This window comes from Asterias rubens, chromosome 15, assembly GCF_902459465.1.
Source record: "Asterias rubens chromosome 15, eAstRub1.3, whole genome shotgun sequence".
NCBI classification, from domain to species: Eukaryota; Metazoa; Echinodermata; class Asteroidea; order Forcipulatida; family Asteriidae; genus Asterias; species Asterias rubens.
This window is the reverse complement of record NC_047076.1, coordinates 2,200,688-2,228,607: the sequence shown is the minus strand read 5'-3', so window position 1 is coordinate 2,228,607 and position 27,920 is coordinate 2,200,688. Positions and strand designations below refer to the sequence as shown.

At 38.6% G+C, this 27,920-nt stretch overlaps 1 protein-coding gene across 1 annotated transcript; it reads left to right on the top strand.

Moving 5' to 3' along the window:
• Positions 1–124: 124 nt before the first annotated feature.
• Positions 125–26,854, top strand: LOC117300205 (ras-associated and pleckstrin homology domains-containing protein 1-like). The gene is made up of 15 exons (XM_033783931.1): positions 125–162; positions 860–986; positions 3,191–3,293; positions 6,646–6,675; positions 11,802–12,349; positions 12,581–12,730; positions 14,405–14,564; positions 15,209–15,333; positions 15,779–15,997; positions 16,881–16,991; positions 17,601–17,699; positions 18,270–18,429; positions 19,253–19,404; positions 19,620–19,664; positions 20,168–26,854. The coding sequence occupies exons 1-15, from the start codon at positions 125–127 to the stop codon at positions 21,620–21,622; spliced, it is 3,522 nt and encodes a 1,173-aa protein (XP_033639822.1). The 3' UTR covers positions 21,623–26,854.
• The last annotated feature ends 1,066 nt before the right edge of the window (positions 26,855–27,920 follow it).

Sequence of the window (27,920 nt, the reverse complement as noted above, 5' to 3'; positions counted from 1 at the left end):
TCTCAAATGTTTTACTTTAATAGCATTGAAAGCAAGTATAGTGTATGTTTGTTTAGGTCGGCCCATGACTCAATAAAAATGTCTTACTTTTTTCCCAAGTGCCAAATGTCAAGCCTAAGTCTTCATGGCGACAGATATGACTCTTAAGAGTGAAAGACTTTCGTAAGTGCATTGCTAGTACATTCTGAAAGGGCAAGACAGCATTTACTTCTTAAAGGCAGTGGAAACTATTGGTAATTGTCAAGAAGACTAGCCTTCACACTTGGTGTATCTTAACATATGCATAAAATAACTAACCTGTGAAAATTTGAGCTCAATCGGTCATCGAACTTGCAAAATAATAATGAGAGAAAAAAACACCCTTGTCACACGAAGTTGTGTGCGTTTAGATGGTTGACTTCAAAACCTCAATTTCTTAATCTGAGGTCTCAAAATCAAATTCGTGGAAAATTACTTCTTTCTCAAAAACTACGTCACTTCAGAGGGAGCTGTTTCTCACAATGTTTTATACTATCAACCTCTCCCCATTACTGGTAATCAAGAAAGGTTTGAATGATGATAATTATTTTGAGTAATTACCAATAGTGTCCACTGCCTTCAAGGGAAATAATTATAGCTTACGTGTGTTCACCTCCTGCGTCAAACAAATTTCCGTCTTTTAGTTATTTAAGAATCTCATCCCTGATATTGTAATCAGCCGAGTTTCTCATTTGGACTCATCGTCCTAATGCGGGGTCATCCATTGCCAGGTGGGCTGAATCACCGTTTAATCCATCGTTCGCTGATCATCAACATATCTCTCTTTCTAGTTGGTTTCTCGCTGATCATCTCTCTCTTTTTCTTGCTGGTTTGATTACAGGGCCGACCAGGATAGTCTAAGTGACCACTCCGGCGGCGACATGGACGCCGAACTGGACAGCGACCAGGAGCAGGATTTGGACAAGATGCTCGGCACTTGGCTCGGGGAGCTGGAGATAATGACCAAGGTAGGAGGAAGAAGCTTGTTTTTGATTATTGAGGATTTAAACAGGAGGGAAATGTGATTGTTTCTGCTGTTTTCATTTCTGAGTTTTCATTTAAATAAATAAATTAATATTTTTATATGGTAAATTTTTTATTTTTTTTTGGGGGCCCTTTCAGCAAATATATTGTCTAATGTTTTGTTTTCAGATGGGATTTCTTTAAAGGAAAGAAAAAGGGGGTGGGAAAATATAGTTGGAAGAAAATAAAGTTTTTTTTATTTTACATTGATATTTTTTGAATGGCTCTGTAAGCAAACTTATTGTCTAGTGTCCTTTTGTTTTTATGCTGTATTTCTTTTCTACTGTTCTCCAAGGCAAGACAAAATATAATAATACAGTCGTCTTAATAGCACACAGAACTAATAAGCTACTCAAAGGCGCTTGAAGAAACAGAATTCGTTTAAAAAATAACAAGTTTTTGAAATGCATAAATTTCAAGGTGTTGCGGCCGTCACAGCAGCCACTGCCAGAAACACAGAGTCGATTTAAACCCATTTTCGTGCATTACACAACACATGAGTCCTCATGTTGACACCCCATCTGAAGGTCGAAGCAATAGTTAGGTGTCCTGCTTGAGGACACAAGTGTCAAGACCGGGACCCAAACCCAACACCCTGCTGTTCCAGTAACACCACAGAATCAGTCTAACATGCCTGGCTGCTCAGCCACAACTAAGCTTGGGCAATATCGATTTATTTTATTCACGATATATCGCCGACAATATATCACGATATTCGATATCATCATTATTAATTAAATTTGACATCATCAGTCTTCAAACTCCCAGTGAAAGTTGTAGAAGAGACAGTCATAGCATAAGAGAGGTGTTCAAATGACCTATTCTTCTGGTTTTACTCCAAACCTATGGGGTGCAAGATGTCTCAGCTAGGAAATACCTCGCGATATTGCGACATTTAATCGATATCGCGAGGTATCGCGATTTATCGCAAAATATCGATATTTCGATTAAAACCAAATCGATCATATATTGAAATCGTTTCCAAATTAGTATCGCGATATTCAATAATATCGTGGTATCGCCCAAGCTTAGCCACAACATGCCACATCATAATTCTGACTTTGCCTTCCTTTAAAGGACATTACAGAATTGGTAAGAAACAAAAATCGCGAAGGTCACAGATTTACATAAAACTTACACGGTCTAATGTTAATTGAAAACATCCCTTGAAATATTTCTGTCTGAAATGTCATATTTGATGAGAAATAAAGAATCTAACTTTGCGTTTGGAGTTTATTGCTCAGTGAGCGTTTTATTCATTTTTATTTTGGCATCGATACAATGCAAAGCAAAAGTTGTAATCGGTTTTTCACTATTCTCTCGTGACCCAGATGGCCGATCGATCTCAAACTTCTACAGGTTTGTCAGTTTATGTATGGTGGATTACATGCCAGCAACTGTTTTGTTAGCAAAAAAACAATTCTGTAATGTTCCTTTTAAGTATTTGCACACTTACTCCCAAGCTTACTTTTTCAAGGAAACTTTTTAATAGATGTTATTTTTGCATCTGAGATAAAGAATATAATTTGCTTTTACCCTTACACCATAGTGTATTAAAGGAACATTACAGAATTGGTTATGCTAGCCAAAAAGTTGTTGGCGGTGTAAGCACTTTATGTAATTCTACATAATTATATGTACTAAACTGACTAACCTGTAGAAGTTCAAGATCGATCGGCCACAAGAGAATAGTGAAAAACCGATTACAAATTTTGCATTGCATCGATGCCAAAACAAAAATGAATGAAACGCTCACTGAGCAGTAAACTCCAAACGCAAAATTAGATTATTTATTTCTCGTCAAATATGAAATTTCAGACAGAAATATTTCAAGGGATGTTTTCTACTATCATCATCATTAGACCGTGTAAGTTGTATGTAAATCTGTGGTCGTCACGATTTTTGTTTCTTAACCAATTCTGTAACGTTCCTTTAAGCAAGGTAGACTCTGTCTCAGTACTTGTCCCTGAGTTCTGTTAAAAAAATTAAATAAAAAAAATCCACAGGCAAATCACTCGAACTGCCTTTAGCTACCGGGCTAGCTGGGTGGCCTAGTGGTAAGATGTCTGCTCTAGCAATGCAAAGGTCATGGGTTTGAATCCCACTCAAGTGGTTTTTTTTTTTTTCTTTTCTTTTTTCTCTTGTGTAGAATTTAGACAGCACCGTAGCTGAGACGCCCACTTCTCCCACACCGCCAGCGCCCGCGGTTAACGATTTGGACAACTTCCAGTTCTCCATGCTCAATCTTGAAGGTAAAAAGCTCATTAAATCTTAAATCTACGGCCGCTTCGAATGTTTTGCATAGTTTATACTAATTTATTCAGTTATCATAAGTAATGTTTTCAAAATTAATACGTTAAGAGGGATCAAATATTTACAGTTTAATAAACTTTTTTCAAACAAAACTCTTAGAAATGAAAAATCCCCAAGATTTGAAACTTAAACCCACAGAGGTAAAGGTTTTTATCCAACTGCTTTTTGTGTATCAAAAATATTTCAATTAAATAATCTTGACATGCGACATTTATCCAAATTAAGTTTTTTCAGTTTTACCCCAAACCATGTCCTTGATGCAAGTGTCAACAATTTCTGCAATTTCAAAAAAAAAAATGAAATAAAAATAACAATCATAACCTCCATCAATGAAGCCGCCTGGAAAATTCATTAAAATGATATTTTAACAGTTGCAGTGCAGATGAGTTTGCCTCCCCTTGCCACCGTTCATCGTCTTTGTATTCGGCAATTTAAACCAGGTCAGGCAAAGGGTAGGGTTAAAGATGTAACGGCCAGATGCCCAAATTATTCCACATCTGGCAACGGTTTGTTTCAATAGAAGATACTAGCGGACATTGTCAACGATGTCAACTACACTCTGAATTCTAAATTACCCGCACTGACTCATCCCCCATCATCAATATTTCATTTTTTATTTTTTATTTTTTTAAGATATTAAACTTGGCTTGAGTTCCGGTCTCTGAAAAAAAAAAAACAAGCTCTGAATCTACCCTACCCCAGCTGTCTTGTTTCAAAGAGGGACTAAGGTTTTGAATCCCTCCTAAGATATTATTTTTATTTTTAATCTAAGACATTCAACTTGGCTTGAGATCCGGCCTCGGTAGATGTGAAAATGCATGAGACTCTATCCTACCGCAGCTGTCTTGTTTCAGACAGGGGCTTGGGTTTTAAATCCTTCTTTAGATATTCAAGGATTTATCATAATGTATCTCCCCGCTCTTGATGCAAATGCAGATTTCTCTTGATCCTAAGATTCATTCTTTGTTGCCTGACAATGAATATTGATGACCTGTAAACCAAAGTACGAATAATGAACATGAATAAACATGAAGCATTCATGATAACTTGATAGAATACGGTGGTCTACCATCAACGGATTACCAAACCTTGATGCAAATGTGTCCAATCATTGAAGTGATCTGGCCATTTTGGGCAAAACCATACCTACTTGACTTAATTAAACCCTGATTAAGAAAGCGTCCAGTGCTCGTCGACGGTTTTTAATCCCCAACGAAAGACCTGCCGGTCGTAACACCCTCCCAAACAAAACCAGAGTGGAGCGCAATATTCTCTATTTGGTTTCTGGAAAGAAGAAAAGAAAAAATCCCTCTGGAGTCGGAGTGAGTCATCCAAAAAAGCTGCCAAATTTTACTCAGAAATTGCATGTAGAGTTGCCTGCCTGGGGCAGTGGTCCTGGCCTGACAGCGCCTACCATAGACTCTGTTTATAGAATGACCCGAAAATGCACTTTTTTACACCTCACTGCGGTGAAGTTAATCAATTTCTCTTTAAATGGGAATTGTTGGAACCCGTTCCAAGATTTGTATCTTCTTCTTTTTTTGAGTTGTTTCGAACCTCTTATTGTCAAATTTGTTTCCTTGTAATTTTGACGTTATCCGTTAATATGAAAGAAATTGTAAAACTTTTTCTTTAAATAGAAATAATTTCAGCAACCCGCTCCAAGATGTTTAACGTTTTTTTTTTGTTTTTTTTTTTTTTCTTTTTTATTATTAGTTTGATCCTATGAATCTCTCATTGTCAGAATTTATTTCTTTGGAATTTTGACGTTATTATCAAAGACATTTAATTGGCAATTTGCCAATTTTGAGTTGGTTCGTTTGTACCAGTCTTATTGTCAAATTTATTTCTTTGGAGTTTTGACGTTATCATCTGTTAATATCAAAGAAAATTTTAATTTCGAGGCTTTTCAAACTTGTTTTCATAATTTCAGGTTCATTTTATCCTTGGAAGTTTCTTCGCTGAAATTAATTGCTCCTTTTGTGGCTTTTATTTCCTTCGTTTTATCAACACCAAACACGGTTTACCTGTAGTTACTTTAAAGCTAGCGCAGTTGGTAAGACATCAGGGTCTTCTGAACTCTGATTGGGTCTGATTTGAGGAAGGGCTTCATCAGCAAACAGTTGCTTTGGCTCTGCGCTGATAAACCGCAAAACTAATTCTCAACTTCCCCCTTTTTAAGTTCTTACCCCAGAGTTTAGCTCTTTATGCCTAAGGATGAGAAGCTTTAAAGTGTTTTATATTAATAACCTCACTTAAACTTTGTTGAGGCTTGGCCAAAAGGGTCGGCCTAGCGGCAGCCGCAGGTACAAACAAAATTTCACACCTGAATTGAAAATGTTTTTGTTTTTTGGGGGGTGAATGAGTAAATCATTTTCTCTTGAAGCAACAGTAACAACCCACCCAATGTATTGTGTCTCTTTCTATATAAGGAAGAGCTTTGGTTTCCACAGGATTCTCCATAAGCGCAACCTAGCGTATCAGGCCGATACGCTTGATTTGCGTGCCGATACATGCATATTTCGACAGATAAGCTAATTTATTTATTTGTTTATTTTGTCCTCTTTTTTTTCCACAAAAAGCACCAAGAGAAAAACATGTATAGTGCTCCAGATTGTACAGTGGGGCTTTTAAAACCAACAAGAAAACATTCCGAAGACCTTGTTTTTTTAATTCAGCGTGCTTCGGCCAAGCGTTGACAAATTTGGGTCCAGAATGGCCCACAGTTTAAAAGAAACCTCGGGAGAATCTTGTTACACTTTGAGTAAAGGTTCAGGAGTTTATATTAATGTCATGATTAGCGTTCTGAGTGTTTATATTCCTTGGTGGAGAGAAGAAATTATGGTTTTGTAAGTAGTTGGAACCCAACCCTACCCAATGTCTTTTGCCACTTCTTAGAGAACAGAGGTCCTGGATATACACATTTGAGTTAAGGTGAAGAGTTTAGTTTAAAAGTCATAATTGGCATGCCAGTGTTTATATCTAGACGCAGGGAAGAAATTATGGTTTTCGTAATCGAATCTTAAATGAACCATAAAGATTTCTACATTGCACTAATATTTCCTCAATCATTTCTGCTAATAACTTCACTTTTTTATTTTGACTTTGTTTTCTTTTGAGTTTGTTTTTGTCTATAAACACTCTTTCCTTGCCTTTTTTCCGTTGCATATCATGATTTTTGATTTATAATGCTTGCATTTATTTTTGAAGGTGACAAAATAACCATTTTCTTTGTCTCTACATTTCCTTTGCCCGTCCTGGTTTTTTCTTCCCCTCTTGTCCTTGATGCAGTTGCAAGAAACAACGACACCAACTCGCAAGGTAAATATTTGAGGTTGTGTAAAGCCAGGTTCATACTTACTGCGATTTGCGAATTCGATAAGCCATTTTGAAGTATGGTGGACACAATACTATGACACTATCAGGTTTTGGTTATTTTGTCTGTATACACCATAGAAATAGAACCCGGAAAGCGCTGAGCTCTGCGCTCTCTGTGTCGTCTGTGGACACGGTGTAGCAATAGCGCGCAATATGCGTGTATGGCAAAACGATCATCGCATGACACTCGTGTATGGCAAAATGAGCATCACGAGACACGCGTGTATGGAGAAGCGGCAAGATGGCATCGCACATAGACCGTTTTAATCGTTTTTATTGGTCAATGTGACGTCTACTGTATGGCAATACACGGGTAAACAAAATGGCGTACGCGCGTCCATAAAAATGGTCTCACAACGAAACCGCATGCACAATGACACACAGCGTTTTCCGGGTTCTATTTCTTTAGGCTGTATACTCCCAAACCAAACAGTCCACTCCAATAGTGTCCACCCTATATCTCAAAAAGACTTATACAAATTTTGACATTATAAATTCTCAGCGATTAACTTGCATCAGTTGAAATGTGCCCAACTCCTGCGAAACATTCGCAGTGAAAACAGGGCTGTGACGTCAAGAATTTAAATCCCATATACATTCGCAAGAAGTATGAACCTGGCTTAACACCTGCAAAATAATCCAAAAATGTTTCCAGTCTGTCATCCAATTATGACGGTCCCTGATTGAAGAATCTTAAAAAGCAAGTTTTGTTTACCGTTGTAATAAAACAAATATGGTTGAGATAAAATAAACTTCAACCCTGAAACACAATTTGACAAGTTGAAACGATTGTTTACTGCAAACAACTTCAACATTTTGTTTGTTTAATTTTTTTTTTTATGAATTAGAGGTCTAGTCTGGTCTTATGTAGTTACAATTTATTCCCAAGTTGAACATAAAATTTCAAAATTTTCTTTCAAATTCCAAGAATGGATGGGTATAGTTTTTTGGGGTTTGAACCAAAAAAAATTGACTCAAACAGGACGTGGACCAACCACCTCCGGATTAACGTTTCGGCGCTCTTCCAAGTCCTTAGCTATCAAGCCCTATGTTGGCATCCCTAATGTTCGGTAAAGATTTTAACGGACTGACATGGAACTGGAAACATTTTTTTTATTTTGCGTGGCCACGCATCTTCCAAACTGATTGCTTGATCTTTCGGTGTGTGTGCACAGTGCATCTATGATTGGAATGTGTTGATATGATGCTGTGTTTTTTGCTATGGGAGCAAATCTTTCCTAGGGGTGTTGTGCAGCAAGGAATGACTGGGGGTTTTTGCCGATGTGCATTTGCATGATTGCAAGTGCGTTTAAACTTACTAGCGGGCTTGCTCCGCTGTGAAGTCCTCCCGTACTCCGCTGCGGTTGTTGTTGTGTTGTTGTTTATTATGTAATGTCAAATGTGAAAGTGTCGTGAAGAATAGTAATTTTGTTGTGGATTATCAAGTACAAGTAGTACCGTGCGTTAAACCTATTAGTGGGCTTGCTCTGCTGTGAAATCATCCTGCACTCAGCTGTTGTTGTTGTTATTTATTCTGTAATAACTAATTAAAATGTCCGGAAGTTCAGTAATTTCGTTGTAGTTTATATTATAATTAGTGTACTCATTTTGGTTTTACCCATGTATTTGCAATTTTAACATTCATGTAGGTTAAGTAAGACAGTGTAGTCATCTCAGTGTTATAAGGTCATTAATTGCAATGTCTGATTCGAAATAATTAAATAGCCAATTAGTGAAAAATGTACTCTGTATTCTACTTAGCAAACTTTTTTCAGTGCTTAGCAAATTTGTACCCTTTACCATGGAGGAAGAAACCGCTTAGAAATTTTGTTGCAAGAAAGAAAAAAAATAGCTTGAGAGAATCAGGTTTTTGCTGAACCAATCCTCTACTTTAGATTAAAAATACACAGTAATACCTTTAATGTTTGTATTTAACCCACTTTGGTCAACGTCCCCCCCCCCCCCTCCCTCCCTGAAATGGTGGTATTCAACGAATGACATGATACTCATTTGTATGACTGCATATTTTTGTTGCTGTCAACGTTGTTATTTCAGGTTGGTATTAAGCCCCTCCCAGAATCCGTAAATTAGATGATGTACGAGGTTCATGGCGGGAGACTTTCTTTCCCGAAGATTATTAAGAAATAATAACGGGATGCCTTCCTCTAGATGAGACGTCCCATTTCTCCTAAATTCCATCAGCAACATCCAGTTTATAAATTGGGGATTGACTTGAAAATTTTGATTCCTAATTAAATTTGCCTTCTCTTTTCCAAGATTTCTGTTGATTTAGTTTTGCGGTGGGGGGGGGGATTGGAAACAAATCTGATTTGAAGATTAATCACATCTCATGGAGAATGGTTTTGTGTATAAATCCCTCTGAAAAGCCTCAAAAATCTTGTTACACAGAGTTCAAGATCTCTTTATTTTTTTGATATTTTATTCAAAGGATAGTAAACCATGAAACTGAAAATTGAAGTTCTCAGATCAAAGTACAGGGGTGGAATTCACAAAGAGTTGAGACTAGTCTTATTTCTAACTTAGAACTACATGTAGTTGTACGTTTTTACTATCTCCTAGGACTAGTCCTTAGTTAGGACTAGTCCGAACTCTTTGTGAAATCGACCCCTGGTGATGCAGATCTTGCGAAGTTCTTTCTTGGGGAACCAATCAACAGCAAGATATTATTTTGTGTGATTTTTTGCCTGATTTACCCAATTCTGCTAAGCAAGATTTCCTGTGCTTAGAAGATTTTGTACTGCAGATTTTTAGATCAGTTTAAAAGATAGATTGTGCTCTTTTCAAATACATACAAAAATATAAAATAATCTGGGTCAACAATAACTTAGTTTGCTTGATCGCGTCACATATTATGTTTACTGTCATGCAAACTGTTTTTTATTACACAAACAAGGAAATTCTGGGATTTTGTTTGTTTCTTAAAAAAATAATGGTTAGATGATCAGTACTTAGGCATATTATATATTCCCCCAGGCGAAAGGGAAACTGGTTTTAAAAATAGGTCATTGTTTGAATGATTTTTCTAAAGTTTACTTTCAAGCATTCAAAGGAAGCAAACAATCTTTTTGATAATATTTTTGGATTTATGCGCTGAATTTCCTTCTATTTTTTTTGTAGAATCATTTCCCTTTATCGTAAACTTTGTGAGTTGGTTTGTAAAATACCTGAACTTCCTTGTTGGGCACATGATTTCTAATGAGTGATTGAGTAACAATTAAAGGGGATATTTCAAATTAAAGTACTCCCTTTTTTTTTTGGGGGGGGGGGGGGGGGGGTTGCAAGCTCGTTTCGTATATATTGATTTTGAGTCGTGTCTGCGCTTTTGTTTTTATGAGATTAAAAGAAAACAAATTATCAAATGAATAAATTGATCTGAAACCCTTTAAAGTACAAAATCTTCTAAGCACAGGAAATCTTGCTTAGCAGAATTGGTTAACCAGTCTAAGAAAAAAAATCACTCAAAAAATTAGATAGCATTGTTGAATGGTTCTTTGCAAATTTCTACTTAGGTAATTAGATTAGTAATTAGCTCTATGAAATAAGGCTGTATACGAATTGGTAGCTACAGCTTTTGGCTACAACTGTTTCTAAGGCTGTTGCCTGTGGTCCTTCAGTGCATGATGATGCAGAAATCTAGCCTTAGCCGTAGCTGTAGCCGCAAATTCGGATTTGCTTAGGCTCAGGTTTGGTAATTATCATGGTGGAGTTTTACAGACCAAACTTTTTCAACATGAGCGTCCTTTATTCCGCATTTCTGGAGTATCACACGATTGTGTTGAATTCAATATGCTGTCACAAATCTTAGTCTCCACTCAGTAATTAATATTGCAAAGTTAAGCCTCCAGAGGAAGCCCCTAATAAGCCGCAGTTACATCAGGAGTTAAAAGCGGACTGAAAGGAGACTAAGAGGAACTTTGATGCAGTAATTTAATATCCTGTTGGTAGACTGATCACTAATTCATGAAATTAGCTGAGGTGTTTAAAGGCACTGGACACCTTTGGTAGTTGTCAAAGACCAGTATTCTAACTTGGTGTATCCGAACATAATGCATAAAATAACAAATCTGTGAACGTTTGGGTTCAATTGGTCATCTAAGTTGCAAGAAAATAACTAAAGAAAAACACCCTTGTTGCACATTTGTGTGTGATTTCAGATGCCTGAGAAAAGCTTCAGACCTAAAGTCTTTTCAGATTCAAATATTTAAGTGAGAAATTACCTCTTTCTCAAACCTCTCCCTTGCTTGTTACGTATATTTTGAGAAATTACCAAACATGTCCAGTGCCGTTAATGGTTGGTATCGCTAAGCAGAGTACCGGCAGGGCACCAGTTTGTGAACAATATGCATAGTATTTTTGGCTGGTTACCTGTTTATGCTAAGCAGGATGGAGAGAGTGTGAGATGACTTGTGACATGTAAATGATAGAAACTTTTAGCAATACTTAACATAATCTATTGTAACTTCCTGTGTTAAAGACGGCATTCTGTGTAATGACTTAAAAAATAATTTACAATTTTGTATGTGCATTTTTTGTTTGTTGATGCATGAAAGTGTCTTTGTAACAATCCAGTCAATTTGACGTACTAATTTCGAAATAACACAAAATGCATGTTGCATGAATGGAGCTTGAATTTAACATTTTGTTCAATCTTGAGTGTATTGTTCTTGTAGATCTACATACATGTATATCCAGATGAAGTAGTACTGGAAGTGTGAGGGAGTTGTAATTTTGTGTTGCATTATAAGGCCTCCTAACACCCTTGCTATATGGTCACGGAGCAACTTTTGCTGGCAACCAACTTCAGTGCATTCTACAAGACCAATTTGGTAGCACAGGAGTACATTTTTTCAGACAATGTCTTATGATCCCCAAGAATAATATATGAACATTCAAAAAGTATTCTCTTCTTGGAGATTGCCTAAAACTGGTTGCCTGTGAATTGCCTCCTGTGACATGGCCATTACAGCTATGGTTTAAACATTACCTCAACTCTCTTTAAAGATTTCTGTGTGAACAATTAATTTCTTATTTTTCTTGTCGCTCTAAAGATTCCCCCGATGTCGACCTCGACGCCCTCTTGGGCGACCTTTGTCAAATGGAGCAGAGCCTCAACGCGCAGATGGACAGCTGCGACGCAAACAGCAACGCCAACAGCAACTCAATACCGCATTTCCCCAGTTACAACTACACTAGTAGCACGGATGCAGCGTCTATAACTCAACCCCCGCCAGTCATCCACACGGTGCCGGCGACGCCCCCGAGTTTCGTTCCATCGCCACCTAGCTTCACTCCGGACGATACTTTACCCCCTCCTCCACCTCCAACATCATCAAACGAAATCATCGATCAAATGCCGCTACCCCCACCCCCATCAGCTGATACCCCGGACAGTGAGCCATCTACGCCCCCTCCCCCACCCCAACAGATGGTCATACCACCCCCACCATCTGTCGTCACAGCGCCCCCATCCTTGCAGAAGACACCCCCAGAATCTCTAGCGTTACAAACGAGAGAGGAAGTGTCTCCCACGAAGGACTTCTCTCCTCTTAAGCCGAGCTTCTTGAGCCCTCGATCCCCACTCGGTCAACAAGCACCAGTAAGTTTGCAAACTTTCTATTTTTGAAGTAACTCTCCTCTTTCTGGATTTTCAGCGATAACTAAAAAACGCTACCACCTTTTGAAATGAAATTTTCAAAGGCGATTTGTTTTGTATACATTTATACATTTTTAAAGCATTTACAACTGATCGGTTCCAATAACAAAAGGTATACTTTGCCTTTAAATTTCACAAATTCCATGACTCACGTCTCCTCCATTTTCTCGGCAGTATTCCATGAGCGTTCGAGTCAAGCTTCAAGACTTTGAGGCCCAGCTAGCGAGCGACTCTACCCTGACGGAGGAGGAGAAAGTCTCCAAGTTGAAGGCGGAGAAGATCAAGATTGCCCTGGAAAAACTTAAGAAGGCCCGGGTACAAAAGGTAAATATCTTTCACTTTCTGGGCCCAATTTCATAGAGATGCTAAAAGGCAGTGGACATTATTGGTAATTACTCAAAATATTTATTAGCATAAAACCTTACTTGGTAACGAGTAATGGGGAGAGGTTGATAGTATAAAACATTGTGAGAAACGGCTCCATCTGAAGTAATTCAGTTTTCGAGAAAGAAGTAATTTTCCACGAATTTGATTTCGAGACCTCAGATTTAGAATTTGAGGTCTCGAAATCAAGCATCTAAAAGCACACAACTACTTGTGACAAGGGTGTTTTTTTCTTTCATTAATATTTCGCAACTTTGACGACTGATTGAGCTCAAATTTTCACAGGTTTGTTATTTTATGCATATGTTGAGATACACCAACTGTGAAGACTAGTCTTTGACATATTTTACCAATAGTGTCCAGAGTCTTTAAGCAGTATGAGGGATGTGATTTCTCCATTTTTAACCGGATGTCCAGGTTTTTGGGCAGAATTTTCTGCTTAGCACAGAAAATTAATGCTTTATAGTTTTACCAGTCGACAGTAAACAGCAATGATGTTATGTGATTACTATGTACTGGTCACTTGATTTGTGGGACTTTCAACTTTGACATTGATGGTTGAGGTTGCTGTGAAATTATTCTTTATTGTACAAACTAACCAATGAAATCCATTAAATGGTAAAGCCAGTTCCTCTTGGTTTCCTATAGAGAGAATCAGGGCACTTCGTCTTGATAAACATTGGTTTAGTTTGGTGTACTTGTACTTTTTTTTATTTTTTATTTAGAGTTCTGAGTCTTAGAGTTTATGAATCCAGAACCTTTATCCGTGTCATTATCAGTTTTGTTAACACATTTCCTTAAAATAAATGTTTAGGTTTCGTTTTAGTTCACTCATCACGTTAAACTTTCATTGACCAAGGAATAAAACACAAAGGAAACTGTTAAAAGAAATTTGTGACTTTTATTTAAACGTTTCACACTTCCCTTTTAGTTTTGCTTACTTTACTTCCCGCTAAGACTCGTTTCCTGTTGATTAAACTTTATCAATCTTTTAGTCTGTACTTTCCTGAGTGCTGTGAAGAAGAAAAAAAACAGGCAAATCACTTAGGTGGGATTCAAACCCACGACCTTTGCATTGCTAGAGCAGAGGTCTTACCACTAGACCACCACTAGCCCAGTGGCTAGAGGCCTGGCGGCCAAGTGATTTGCCTGTGGACTTATTGTCAGGAAAGAATCGAGTAAACAGTGCTTAATACACAATGGTTTAAAGGCACTGGACACCTTTGCTAATTGTCAAAGACCATAGTTCTCACTTGGTGTATCCCAACATATATGCATAAAATAACAAATCTGTGAACATTTTGACTCAATTGGTTGTGGAAGTTCCAAGAGAACAATGAAAGGGAAAACACCCTTGTTGCATAAATGTGTGTGCTTTCGACTGCCTAATAAAAGGCTTCAGCTGAAGTCTTTATTATTTGAGTGAAAAACTACATTACTTCAGAGGGAGCCGTTTCTCAAAATGTTTTATACTATCAACGGCTCTCCATTGCTCAGTACCAAGTAAGTTTTTTTAGTAGTTACCAATAGTGCCTCATGCCTTTAAGGGTAAAAACAAACTATATTCTTTATCCCCGATGCAACTATAACATTTATCAATCTCATCTCGACCAGCTGATTATCAGGGTTTATGGCGATGACGGGAGTTCCAAGACCATGTTTGCAGACGAGACGATGACGTGCCGGCAAGTCGTCCACATCCTTGTTGAGAAGAACCATCTTGATGAGAGAGCAGACTGGGCTGTTGTGGAACAGATACCCGACCTCTATATGGGTAAGGATCAAAGGTCAAGCTAAGCCCCTTACTAATTTTCCCACGGGAGATTGAAGCCCTTATCCTAAACAAAAGGATGGGTTCAGATTATTAACTTCAGATTCAAACACTCGGTAAGATGTCAGTAGACTGTGCTTGGACAAATTCTCATACAAATTAAACAGTGGTGCACATTTTTGCTTTCAAAGAAGTTTTTGTTAAGGAGAACTGAAAACGATCAGAGCATACTGATAAAAAATTGTTCCAGAACCAACACTCCTCAAAAGAGATTAACACATGGTGCCACCACAAACCTCACTTAATTCAGGAAAACTCTGCAAGTAGGAAAAGCGTGTTTTACAAGCACCTCACATTTCCTCTCGAATGAGAGCAAGTTGAAGGCAACAGGATCAAAACGTCCAACAGTTCTTTTGTTGCTTCAGAGTAAGATCAGGGATAACAAGCCTCGAAACAACCCACTACACCCACAGCAATTGCCATGGCTCCCTGTGCTTTTGCACTGGTGCCCTTTAAAAAGTGCCAATACAAGTTTAATTTTTCCTCGTAGAATTCCCCTTACTGGAGGAAAAATGATGTACCCCTTCAAGAGCAACGTTCAAGGCCTGTCGTAAGATAATCTTCTTTTACCCTGTCTCCCCTTTCAGAGAGAGTTCTGGAGGACCAGGAGCACTTAGTGACCGACATCTTACTGCATTGGAAGCGAGACTCGACGAGTCGACTTCTGTTTACTGAAAGAAGGGAGAAGTACGCAGTATTCAGAAACCCACAGGTATAAGAAAGAGTATCCTTGCATCTCCTTCCCCCTTCCCACTCTTTTCTTTTGCGCATAGAGGCTCCTGCATTATGCGCCTTATAAATGTATCAAATTGTTATTATTATGAAAAATTTCAGTATTCCACAAGGGCGAGTATGATAACGAGTTCATCTTCCAGCCTCATTATGTCAAAGAGGTTAGGTTATGTTTTGGTTTTTAAAATTAAATTTTTGCGCTCACTCACAATACGCAGAGTGCAACAATAAAACTGGGAGTAGGTTAACGTCTGATATCACACTCCGGTTCGAGCATCTGATTTGCAGGAAATACTATACGTAACAGCGCCAGGAGCGTCACTGGGTGACGGACATGTACGCTATAAGAAGCCACAATTATTATTATTATTATTATTAATAACGCGTACTGGAAGATAAAATTATTTCTTTTCATCCTGTCTTAGAATTTCCTTCTGTCGACCCACACATCCCAAGTTGCGACAGAGTTTGCCGAGAAATCCAAGCAGACGTTGATTGATGAATTCTTCTCTGAGGGAAGACAGGGCGTGCCTGAGATTGAGGGACCTCTGTACCTTAAAGCTGAGGGCAAGAAATCCTGGAAGAAATACTTCTTCATCCTTAGAGCGTCTGGGATTTATTACACTCCAAAAGGAAAGTCTAAGGTAGAGATTGTCGCTTTTATTTATTTTTAAGGCAGTGGACACTATTGGTAATTACTCAAAATAATTGTAAGCATAAAAAGTATACTCGTTACAAGCAATGGAGAGCTGTTGATAGTGTAAAACATTGTGAGAAACGGCTCCCTCTGAAGTAACGTAGTTTTCGAGAAAGAACAAATTTTCCGCTTATTTGATCTCAAGACCTCAGAATTAGATTTTGAGGTCCCGAAATCAAGCATCTGAAAGCACACAACTTCGTGTGACAAGGGTGTTTTTTCTTCCATTATTATCTTGCAACTTCAACGACCAATTGAGCTCAAATTTTCACAGGTTTGTTATTTCGTGCATATGTTGAGATACCCCAACTGAGAAGACTAGTCTTCGACCACTACCAATAGTGTCCACTGCCTTTAAAGGATTATTTTTCTTTGTAAATTCTTCCTTGAGACACAGAAGGCATTGCTGTAACTCCCCATTTACACACCGAAAAATAAGTTATTGAAGAGTTTTGTTTTCAGTTGGAACATTGCCCAACTGTGGAACCTGGCCCAACTGTGGTGTGTATTTGAACTCTCCGTGATTCTGCAGAAAGTTCCCTAAAACAAATCAAACTCTCCATAATCTGATTAACAAGTTTGAAAATCTTTCTGATTATGGAAACTTTGTCCCGGTTATGTTTAATGTAATTCTAAATATCTCCCTTAGAGATCGTGTCATTGTTGCGGTTTTGGCCCAAAACTGCTCAATTGAAACTGCAATAAATACTGTTTTTCAAAGATTTTTGCGAATTTGATGTTTAAAAATAGTGTGTATCGAAGAACCCTTGAATGAAATGTCTTGATTTGAGATATTGTATCGAGGAATTTTGTTCTTCTGTTTTTTTCAGTCGTCTAAGGATTTGGTGTGCTTGGTGCAGTTTGAACATGTGAACGTCTACAGTGGAATAGGTTGGAAGAAGAAGTTCAAGGCCCCGTCTGACCACTGCTTTGCTCTCAAGGTAAGATTCGGGACCCAGAGAACTTTATGTTTTGAGGGACGTGTCAGAAAGGGTTTTGAATCCAGGCCTGATACTTCACAGAGGCAATGAAGGCGTTTGCCTCGGTAACCCCTGGTCAGTGCCTTGGTGCCATTGAAATGCTCCAGTAGAAATTACAAGTTCCTCATAGGGTGCCTTTTACAAAGAAGAAAATGCCTTGGTGCTCTTGCTTTTTCAAAAACGTAGCATACAGGCCTGTGCCTGTTTATTTTCCTTAATAGTTAAAAGGGACTTGCGACGTCTCGTCAACTATTTCTACTGATTCCGTCAGCCCAAATGTAAAAGAAGCAGGGTCCAATTTCATGGCTCTGCTTACTGCCCAATTCTGCGCTTGCGATCAACGTTTGATGTTTAAGATTACACTGTTACTACCAGGCAGGCAACTTTTCCAATTATCAGCTGATTTCCTCGTGTTGAGTTCCTCAGCTGTGCTGTTGAAAATTGAAAAACACTCTGGCACTTTCCTTTTTATAGACAAACAGTAGTTGTATTCCTGTACAAAAATATAAGCAATATCCAATTGTTAGATTATTCTAATTGAGCCGTTCTTAATGACTTTCCTGTTTGCAGCATCCACAAATCCAACAGAAGTCAAAGTACATCAAGTACCTGTCGGCCGAGGATTACCGCACCTGTCAACGGTGGATGGCTGGAATCAGGATAGCAAAGGTCAGATCTTAGCGTCAGGGTCCAGGGGTGGATTACTCATTAAGTTACCTGTCCTAACTTAGGACTAGCCTTAAGTTTTTAATATCTCCTAGGACAAATCGACCCCCAGAGCTACTTTAGCTTACAAAATTATGCTTACCGGAATAGGGTTACCAGTCAAAATACCATGTCCCATGAAACATTTGTGCACGGTATCCTGCTCATTTCTGCTCAGCAGAAAACTGTTAAGCGGTTTTATGGGGCCTTTCAGATCTTAATATCAGGACCCAATTTCACAGAGCTGTGAAAAAATTTCTGCTTAGCAAAATTAAGCGGAACACCAGTCATAGATCATACTCGAAACATGGTAAGTTGGCCAGTTACCTTATTCCGATCAGTATAATTTTGTTGCTTACAATTGAAATTTGAATGTTTTCTGTGACTATTGCCTTGTTTTAACTGAACACTACTCCTGTGCTACCAAAGTGGTCCTGTAGCATGCACTGCTGTCGTTGGTTGCCTCCAAGTTGCCTGCAAAAGTTGTCTCGTGTGACAAGGCCCTTACACTACTTTTATTTTGTGTGCAAACAGTACGGACGAGTGATGCTGGATAACTACATAGAGACTCAGCGTGAGATGGTCGACTACTCATCAAGTATTGAGAGTATGTCAACGAGCAGCCTTGGTGATAGCTCATCTATCTCCAGTATGCACTCGAGCGTCAGCAATCACAGTACTCAAAGCTCCCTCGGTGGGTAGTTTGCCAATTTATTTTTGACTTCCGATTACATACCTGCCAAATGTTCAGATTTAATTGGAATTGTCCAGATGTTTTAGTTATGGGTCGCACGACATCAGAAGATTTCTGACAAAAAGACAGCAATGAACCAAATCAAAAGAGTTCTGGCAAAAGAGAGTGCCATTTGTTTGCGCCAGAATTGATTTTCTTTCGGGATACAGTGATGTTTGTACACTGTACATAAATTGTGTCTTTACATTTAATAAGCTTTACTCTCACGGCTTCTTGTGTCGTGGACTCCTAAAATTGGTGTTCCTATTTCTGAGGTTTCAATGTTGGCAGGTTTGCGATTATTGTTTAACTGTTTCTACCAATTCCAATCTGAACTATGAGCCAATCTAAAAAAGAAGCGGAGGCGCACAAAGAAAAATGCAAAACTACTGAGCAAAGAGTGATGTCATAATACCAAATGTCGATATAAGCAACTCATCTTTAAGATGAATCTTAGCACTTTGTAAAATCAAGCCAAGGCCTCAATCTCATAGAGCTGCTAAGCACAACAATTTGCTTACATGAAATTTCTTCCTTGATCAAAACAGAATTACCAACGAAATTTCTATTTGTTGCATATTGCTTGTTACTGGTATTCAGCTTTTGTTTGCTTATCCCGAAAGTCACGTGGAAATTTGGTTGGTAATCCTGTTTTTATATATTAAGGAAGAAATTTCATGCATAGCAAACTTTTGTGCTTAGCAGCTCTTTGAAATTGGGCCCTGGAGAGTTGTGTTAATTTGTTCTTGACTTGTTTGATTTTTTGGTTTTTTTCCGGGGAAAGGTTCTGGTGTGAGTCCGAGCGGCAGCACATTGAGCGTTCCTCCGATGCAGTCGAGCATCAATCCAGCACGACAGGGCAGTATGGGTAATATGTTTGCCAGCGCCTGGAAGAAAGGAAGAGAAAAGGAAAGCCAAGTGGACTCCCCTAACATGGTAACTTTTAAAAACGTTTAAAAAAGAAATTTCCAAAAGGCGCTCCTGTTCTGTCTTTATAGGCAAGCAAAGCTTCAAAATCAATATATTTTTTGATGTTTTTATTTGTCTCCGTACCTTGAGCACCGAGCAGTTTAGATTTGTGGCTACAAATCATTTCTGTTAATATTATTATTGTGAATCTGCTTGAACAAACCTTTTTTCTTTCTATACAGGACCGTTACAATTCACCCGCACAAGGAGAAAGGATTCCTGATGAGGTAGAATAGACTTCTCAATTTGTTTTTTCAGATTTTAGTTTTTATTTTATTATTTGTTTTGCTCTTAAATTTGCATAAACTTATACCCTGGTGTTTTAACGCCTAGAAAAATTTCCTCATTCAATATCAATTCCTACCTTCAGCTCCCCTGAGTTATTCTCATCTAAAAAGTTTTCTTTTTGTAGCCCCCTTTTCAAGAGTGGCTGTTAGCCTTGTTTGGGGCAAACTTACCTAACAAAAATAAAAAAGGTTTCTATGTTCCCAAAACTCGTCTGGCAAGTTACGGAGACCGTGCCTTTTCCAGCTGCGCACCACGTCTCTGGAATTCCTTGCCAGACGAGCTGAGGGGCACACCTGATCTATCTACATTCAAACATTCAACCTCAAGACTCATCAATTTGTCAGCTTGCTAGCATCCGGCGCCTTTGAATGGTACTATTCCAGATACTGTGCGTTTTATAAATTGTATGTTATAATTATTATTATTTTTCTTGTCTTAACAGGGAACCTTCCAGTTTAAACCTCCTCTGGTCAAACCCTCTCAGCCTCCAACTCAGCCGTCCCAACCCAAAGACTCCCCCATCGATAACGACATGGAGCGAACCCTGATGGAACTGGAAATGAACCTGGCTCGCGACCAAGAGTCTGCCCAACAGGTACTAGCACCGCAGGTGTTGTTACCCCCCTCTATCAAGACAAATCTGAACAACTCCAATGCCCGGCCAGTCCATGTCAAGGTCACGGCTAGAAATTCAGACGCGGTGACTGTAAAAGTCACCCCGCAACCTTCAAACGGGGGCACGAGACACGAGCCACGGAGCTGCCCGCCTCCCATTGCTCCCAAACCTCATACTACCACCACTACTCCTTGCATTTCATCCACTAACCAAATCTCGCCAAGCGCGGAGATGAACCTTAAACAGACCTCTTCTATTATAAGTTCAAGGCCGAGGGAAACGAACCTCGTAAGGAGCGAAAGTAAGAGGGTTCAGTTTAAGGAGGTCTTGGAGGAAAACATCCCAGTCCGAGGCAGAGCTGCCGAAAAGGAGCCAATTGCATCCCCGCCCAATTCCCCGTTGAAGCCTATCTTGAATACAACTCCCGCCCCGCCCTCCTCACCGCATCCCACCTCCACCTTCTCGCCCCTCTCCTCCCCGTCTCAACCCCTTCACTCCGCCTCAAACACCTTCCACTCAACCTTCTCATCACCTCACACCACTAACATTAACACAACTCATCAACCAGCGAGTGGAGGGTTGACAAATATGGTGAGAGAACCCAGGGCACTACCCGTCACGCCACCCCAGAGTAACGGTTACGGTCACGTTCAGCAGGCAACTCTGCAGCACGCACCTCCAAGGCAAGCTAATTCTTCTTTCCTTGCAGAACTGAACAGCGCCCTTAAGCCCAACAAACCAGGGGGTCTGTCGGGGAAACCACCAGTCTCCCCAAGACCCCCTCTCTCCCCAAAGCCAAAACCGCACAGGCAAGAAATTACACCGCAACAAAATACTAGTAGACAGGGGGTCCCATCCTCCCCATTGGCACACTCAGCATCACACAATGCACACAAAGATAACACATCCACATTCAATAGCACCCCTAAGTTGCAATCGTTTTGTAAACAGGGTTCCCCAACCCCTCTAAGGGTGCGTACGCCCAGTTCCCCTGTTGTACCCCCAAAGGTAAACAGTACACCTACAAACAAGCCCCCGTCCCCACGGGTCCGGAATTCGCCACCCTCTTCTCCTGCAACCCAGGGGGCGATATTTGTCTTGCCCCCTTCCCCAAGCACCCAGCTGAAACGGGCATCAGTGGTGGGTAACCAGGTCAAACGAAGTGTGTCTAACAGGGGCGCCAAGCCACCCCCACTACCAAGGCGAGATGGGGGTACACAATTAAGTTCCGGACAGGTCGAGAAAAAACAACCCCCTCCCCCACCCCAAAGGACAACATGATAAATTTGACCTTCTTAATACTCAATTTTCTACACCATCATAAGAATATTGTATCACAAATTTAACCCCACCAAAATATTTTGATGAACATTTTTATGAAAAGGTTATCAATTTCAGACAATTTTTAAAAACAACAAATTAAATTAGATTTTTATACTGTTACCCCAAATCTGTACATAGGCTTCGTGATTCTTCTAAAATAATATTTACAAGAAAAAGCTATTATTGGAAACAGAAAGTGTACATAAAAGGTATTTTTGGAAATTTTAAAGATGTTTGTAACAGTCGTGTGAGTGTTTTTTAAACACCAAATCATTGTGACAGGGTTTTTTGGAGGCTTCTTGTACAGGAATTGTAAAACCAAAATTAAGAAACAACAGCTAAGAAAACAACCTGAACAGTTTTCGTTTATCAACTTTAAAATGAAGTTAAAATATTTTTGTACAAATGAACATATTATTGGTAGGATTTATATAGCAACTTTTAAGATGCGCATGTTTTAGCACAATTTTAAAATGTTTTTTAGTCTAAGATAAAGTAGAGACTTGAAAACATAGGACTCATTTTATGAGAAAAACAAACATAGCAGTTAGAATAGACGAGAAAAACAGTCTTTCTAGTGTTTTCATACACCTTTTTCATACTTGACAGTTGTCTGAATTTAGTATTACAAAATGTCTTTCTCTTTTCGTACCAGTTGCTACCAATAAGGAATATATTGTAAACAAGAAGAATAGTTGTTTATTTCATTTCTAAATTGGTGATTTATTTGGTTCGTTTTGTTGTGTGACACAAGAAACTGCACAAATCTTTCTTGTTGAAATACTTTGTCAATTTTTGTAGCTTTTTACGATGTTTCGGAAAGTTAAACGATGAGCTAGGGTTGTTCTAAACAGTAAATACAGGCATCGACTCAAAACAAGAAAACAACAAACTGACATTATTTTTGATCACATTGCATACTGAGTATTCATAGGATTTCATGGTTGCTATGGCAACTTGACAAAATGGCCACCAAAGTTCAGGTTTAGTATAAAACAAACAGTTGGTGTTTAACTCGAATTACTCAATTCTAATATTAGTCTTTCAAACTTTTTCCTAAATAACAATCATATTTTTGTTGTTGGATGGACCAAAACTTTTAACAAGCTCCTTTTTTACATTTGATTGGTCATTCATGGGTTGATAGTCTCGTTAACAATGTTTCCCTCTTTCACACACTGTCAACTTCATTGGAGTAACTTTTTTGGTTTTCTAACAAGGATTTGTGTTTTTAGTTTCATTATTTTCCCCACATATTCAGTGGACATTTTCATTTGACTTCATCTGTTAACACTTATTTCATGTTTGTCAATCACCCAGTTATAATAACCCTTTTTTAATTAAAGTCTTTTTAAATTTCATAAATAAGGGGCTAAACAATTACTTGATACTGTCGGCTCTGTGTTTAAGACATAATTTCCAAAAGTCCAAGGGGCAATTCCACTGTTGTTCACACTATGTTGACCTTGGGTATCAAAACTAATAAAACATTTAGTTTGTTTTTATTTATTTATTTTTAAAAATCTATCTGGTTATGTATAACAATAATGTTTTATATCTGTGGTCAACGTCGCGTGAATATCCGTGGACTGAACCTGAGGGTGGTTGAGGGTCGTAACATTTAATTCTTCTCGGAAGTATGGTACACGTCCAGGGAACGATTTCACCCATCAATTTTCCATGTTGAACGTGAACTTGTTTTCATGCTCACTGAATGCTAATTTTGAGTTGCAATAGACCCAGTTAAAGCACGCAACACACTTGCCCCCGCTTCTCCTGTCAGCCATTTTGGGTGTCAAAACGACACAAAAGAATGGTACTCGTATTTACGTACCTCTGAACAATGTGCGTCAACCATTTCTGCTTTTTAGGGGAAGTCTATTCCTTTTGTGCACATTTTGACACACAAAAATGGTGGACAGGAGACGCGTGTGTATATGCGCTGCGCGTTGTGCATAGGTACATTTTGTGAAGCATTTTGGGAAATCATTCGCTGGTACAGTGGCATTTCTTCGGCACTGTGACTACCTCTACTCTCACTCCGCTAGTCTACTGGGAATTCTGATTGTCTTACAGCACACAGGGCAGGTTGTATCAAAGTATGAATCTCAAATCGGCTGGAATTGCAATTTCTATTGTTTTTTCCATGCAGGGACAGTGACAGCAGTGCCTCGAGCTGAGCCCACGTTCCGCACTAGAGGGCGCTATAAACTCCCCCCAATGAATTCCTAAAGCAACGTCCTTGAGTTTGATGATGCAAACTGTGTGATGAAAATTAATGGCAGATCCAGTGTGGTGTGAAAAGGAGGGGAAAACTACCCTACAATAGAAAGAGTCTGTAGAGAGAGTATTTGAAAATGGAAAGCGTCATTTTTTTTTTCTTCGGGTGTCTAAAATGTAGTGTAAATTGAAAACAAGATTTTTTTTTTTTTTCTTTTCTTTTCTTTTTTAAGTAAAAATAAATAAAATATTCACCTTTTCAAAAATTATATGTAAGTTACATTAAATGTTTTCAGATCAGATTTACTGAAAACATTTAGTGAATGAAAAAGAATGGGTCCACAAGACGCCTCTTTGACCAAAGAGACAAATGGGGCGTGGTCATGGTCAAATTGTTGACCTGCTACATGGATTTACTGCGCTTTCATTTTCCATGCCTTCCATGCTTCGCTTTTAAATCTATGAAGTATGGCAGAATGTCTCGTAAATCATATTTACCATCTCCTCTTTTCCGTTCTTATTTTTTTTTACTTTGCACCCGTCTTCATCAAAAGTGCGAACCACCTGTACCATTTGGAGAGAAACAATCGTTTGAAAAAGTAATTTTTGCAAGAAACCCTCCTTTTATTTTTAGTATTATTATTTTTGTTTTTTGGTGTTGGGGTTGGTTTGGGAAGGAGGTTTAATCTCCTTTCACCCATTCTGGATCTGCTTTTGTTTTGATGAAAAGGTCAATGACCTGTGCTTCCAAAATTTGTTTATACTTTGTTGCTGGAAAAAGTTCCCTGCACGATACTCCTATTTCAAAGGAATTGATCATGAATTAAATTTTTCCATGTGTCGTTACATTTGAATGCCCACTGAACTGTTTACTGAAACTATTGAAAATGTTTATATTTGTTTTCTCTGCGTGTTTGTGTGTATGAAATTCACCCGTTTCTTCTTTGCATCCCTACAGGACAACGAGAGTTGAGTTGACCAATCAAAGAGGCCCTCAGCATGTGCCGTGGTCTCGCATGCAGTATTCCATCTAGATGTGGCATGTCATTATTTGTTTCTGCACTGGTACACAACCCCCCACTTTACAGGTGGACCGTGGAGTTCCCATCCCAAATCCCAAATGTTCTCACCGTAAACAAAACAACATTGTTCACTTGTTGACTACAGTCTTGTGCCCGGGCTTTTCGTTGTACTTTCATTTCACAGTTTATGGGTAAATTTTCATCAGACTAACATGAAGTACCGTACTTCAAAAGGAGAAGTAATTATTGGACTGAATTCTTCGTAGTTTTGTATCTTTTGAAACGAAACAAAATCACCCAGAATGTTTTAAATTTTTATAACTTTTTGTTTTGCTATAACCTTTTTTTAATTTTTTTTATTAATTTATTTGGTTTATTATCATTTTGCTAAAATTATTCAGAGGTCAGGAGTAACTCTGAAATATTTTATTCAATTTATAGCGACACTCTGTGTCCATTATTTAAAAAAAAACTAAGTTCAAGTACAATACATTGTATTTCCAAACTGAAGAGTATAACACAGGTTCCAATGCGGCTCAATCCAAAAGAACATTTGGGATGTAGGTTCTCCACACAAGCCCCCCCTGGGATAAAGGTTGTTCCTCACCATCTTGTTCCTCACCAGCTCTGCATGATTACACTGCACACGCTCAGTCAGTGTCTTCTTCTGGATCTCTTCTATCTGGTCGCTCACCGATAAGTTTTGAGTTTGCATGGTTGTAAATAGCAAAGTTTGTTTTTGTTCTGTTGTTTTTATTTTATTTTAGTTATGACTTGTTCATTTTTAGTGAGGCTTGTGCTTCCCTACATGGCAATGATGCACAATGCACATACTCTTAAGAAGAAGAGGAAGATCATTGTAATAAAAAAAAACTAGACTTTGTGTTTGTCCAAGAGACAACCACAAAGCATTTTTGACACTATATTCTAGCTTATTTAACAAGAAAATTTGTTAGACAATCATGTAGATCCATCAATTGACAATTAAAACTAAAGCTAAAGTTCCTGAATTCTTAAAATAACTCAAACCTAATTCAAATTGTGTATTTGAATGCCGTCTCAAACTGTTTTCCAATGGATGAATCATACTTTATCAAAAAGTTCACTCAATCTTTATTAAACATTTTAGATTCTAGATTTGATATTTTCAAAAGACTTTTTCTGATTTGAATTAAAAAGTCAGCATCCAACTTTAGACAGTTATGAAAACTTGTCAACTTGTCAAAATTTTTCAAAAATAGTTTGAATATTAGCTGACTGATATTTTTAGAATTTACTATTTCAATCTTTAAAAGTGCAAAGCTGTTTCATTGACGACACAGGGACAGGAACTCTAGTTTACTGATTTGGACAAGTCTACCAGTGCTCTGTGCAATTTTTAGTTTGTTATGTTTTTTGTTTTGTGTCTTCTTTACTTTTACAGCTTCATGCAGCAGCTGTTTTAGGAAATTTTAATTACAAAAAGATGATAAAATCTCTACCAGTTATAAACAGTTAGCTATTTAATTAAGTACTAAATTGTAATTTTATAAATATGTCAATTTTGAAAGTTTTGTATTTGACAACAATTGAAAAAGAAATGATTTCATTTTGTTTACATTTAATATTATATGCTCTTTTAACTCTAATGTTCCTAAAGGTGGTACAAAGGCAAGATTTAATATCATGCCCATTTGGGCTAACAGGTACTAATCCGTACCATCACGTTTGTATTAAGGGGAGTTCCAAATATTCTGAACTGTCTTAAAGATAATAGCCCTCTTACATATGACGATGTCTTAAGCTCAAACATTATGGTTTGAGAGTTGTGTGTGTGACATGTGACGAGCAACACTGCTGGTATGAGGTCACGCGCACGTTTTTACACACAAACAACAGGGCCCAATTAAATATTGCTGAACGATTTCCTGCTAAGCAGAAATGAGTAGGATACCAGTCAAAAATTGTGCACTTGACATCAAAGTTTGGCTGGTAACCTTATTCTGGTAAGCACAAAATGTGTTGTGCTTAGCTACTTTTTGTGCTTAAGCAGCTCAATGAAATTGAGCCCTGGTTGTGTACAATAAGCCTGTCTCCTTTTGCCTGAGTGAGGGCGCTGTTTCTGAGAGTGTGACATATACAAGGGGTCTGTAACAACAGCCAGATGTTCAACTTTTCAGGGCCCAATTTCATAGAGCTGCTTAAGCAACAAAATGTCAACTGAGCAGAAACAAGCAGAATACCAGTCACAAATGGGGAATATTTGGGACGCTTGGTGGCGGCAGACTTACAGGTAAATCCATTGTTCTCGGTAATGTGCGCACCCTCAGAACTACAGAAACAATTCAAAGTTACCTGGGCCCAATTTCATGGCTCTGCTTATCGCCGAATTCTGCGCTTACGATCCCGATCCGCCGCTTATGCACAAGCGCCGAATTTCTGCACTAGCCTTGTAAGCATAGATCGCCTAGTAATGAGGAGTACGCATGCGCAGAGGCCAAAATTTCACCGCTAACCCGTGAAATACCCTTGTGGTAAGCACAGATTTCCCTGCTTCCGTAAGCGCTGATTCTGTGCTAACGGTAAGCAGAGCCATAGACCTTATCGCAAATACCAATGCGCAAGCGCAGACTGTTGAATGAGGTGCATTGTGGGATATATATGGATCAAATTTGGATACCAGCAAGACCACAATGCACCTAATTCCAAGCTTGACGCGCGCGCCCCGGTATTTGCGAAAAGGTCTATGAAATTGGGTCCTGGTAAGTCTGCTGCCACCTAGCGTCCCAAAGTCTCCCATTGTACATGTGACATGGTGGTTCGGCTGGTAATTCTATTCTGGTAAGCATAATTTTGAAACTAGAAAAAAAAAAAAAGTACAAAGTTGTGCTTTAAATGCCTGGAAATATATCCTTTTTTGACAAACTGCATGCCTGGCAAGAGATCCGTCTCGAATTGAATGTCAACTCAAAGCAGAAGTTGATTTAATGCGATGACCGCCCCATTTTTTCTGGTTCGGGTCTTAGCCACGCCCC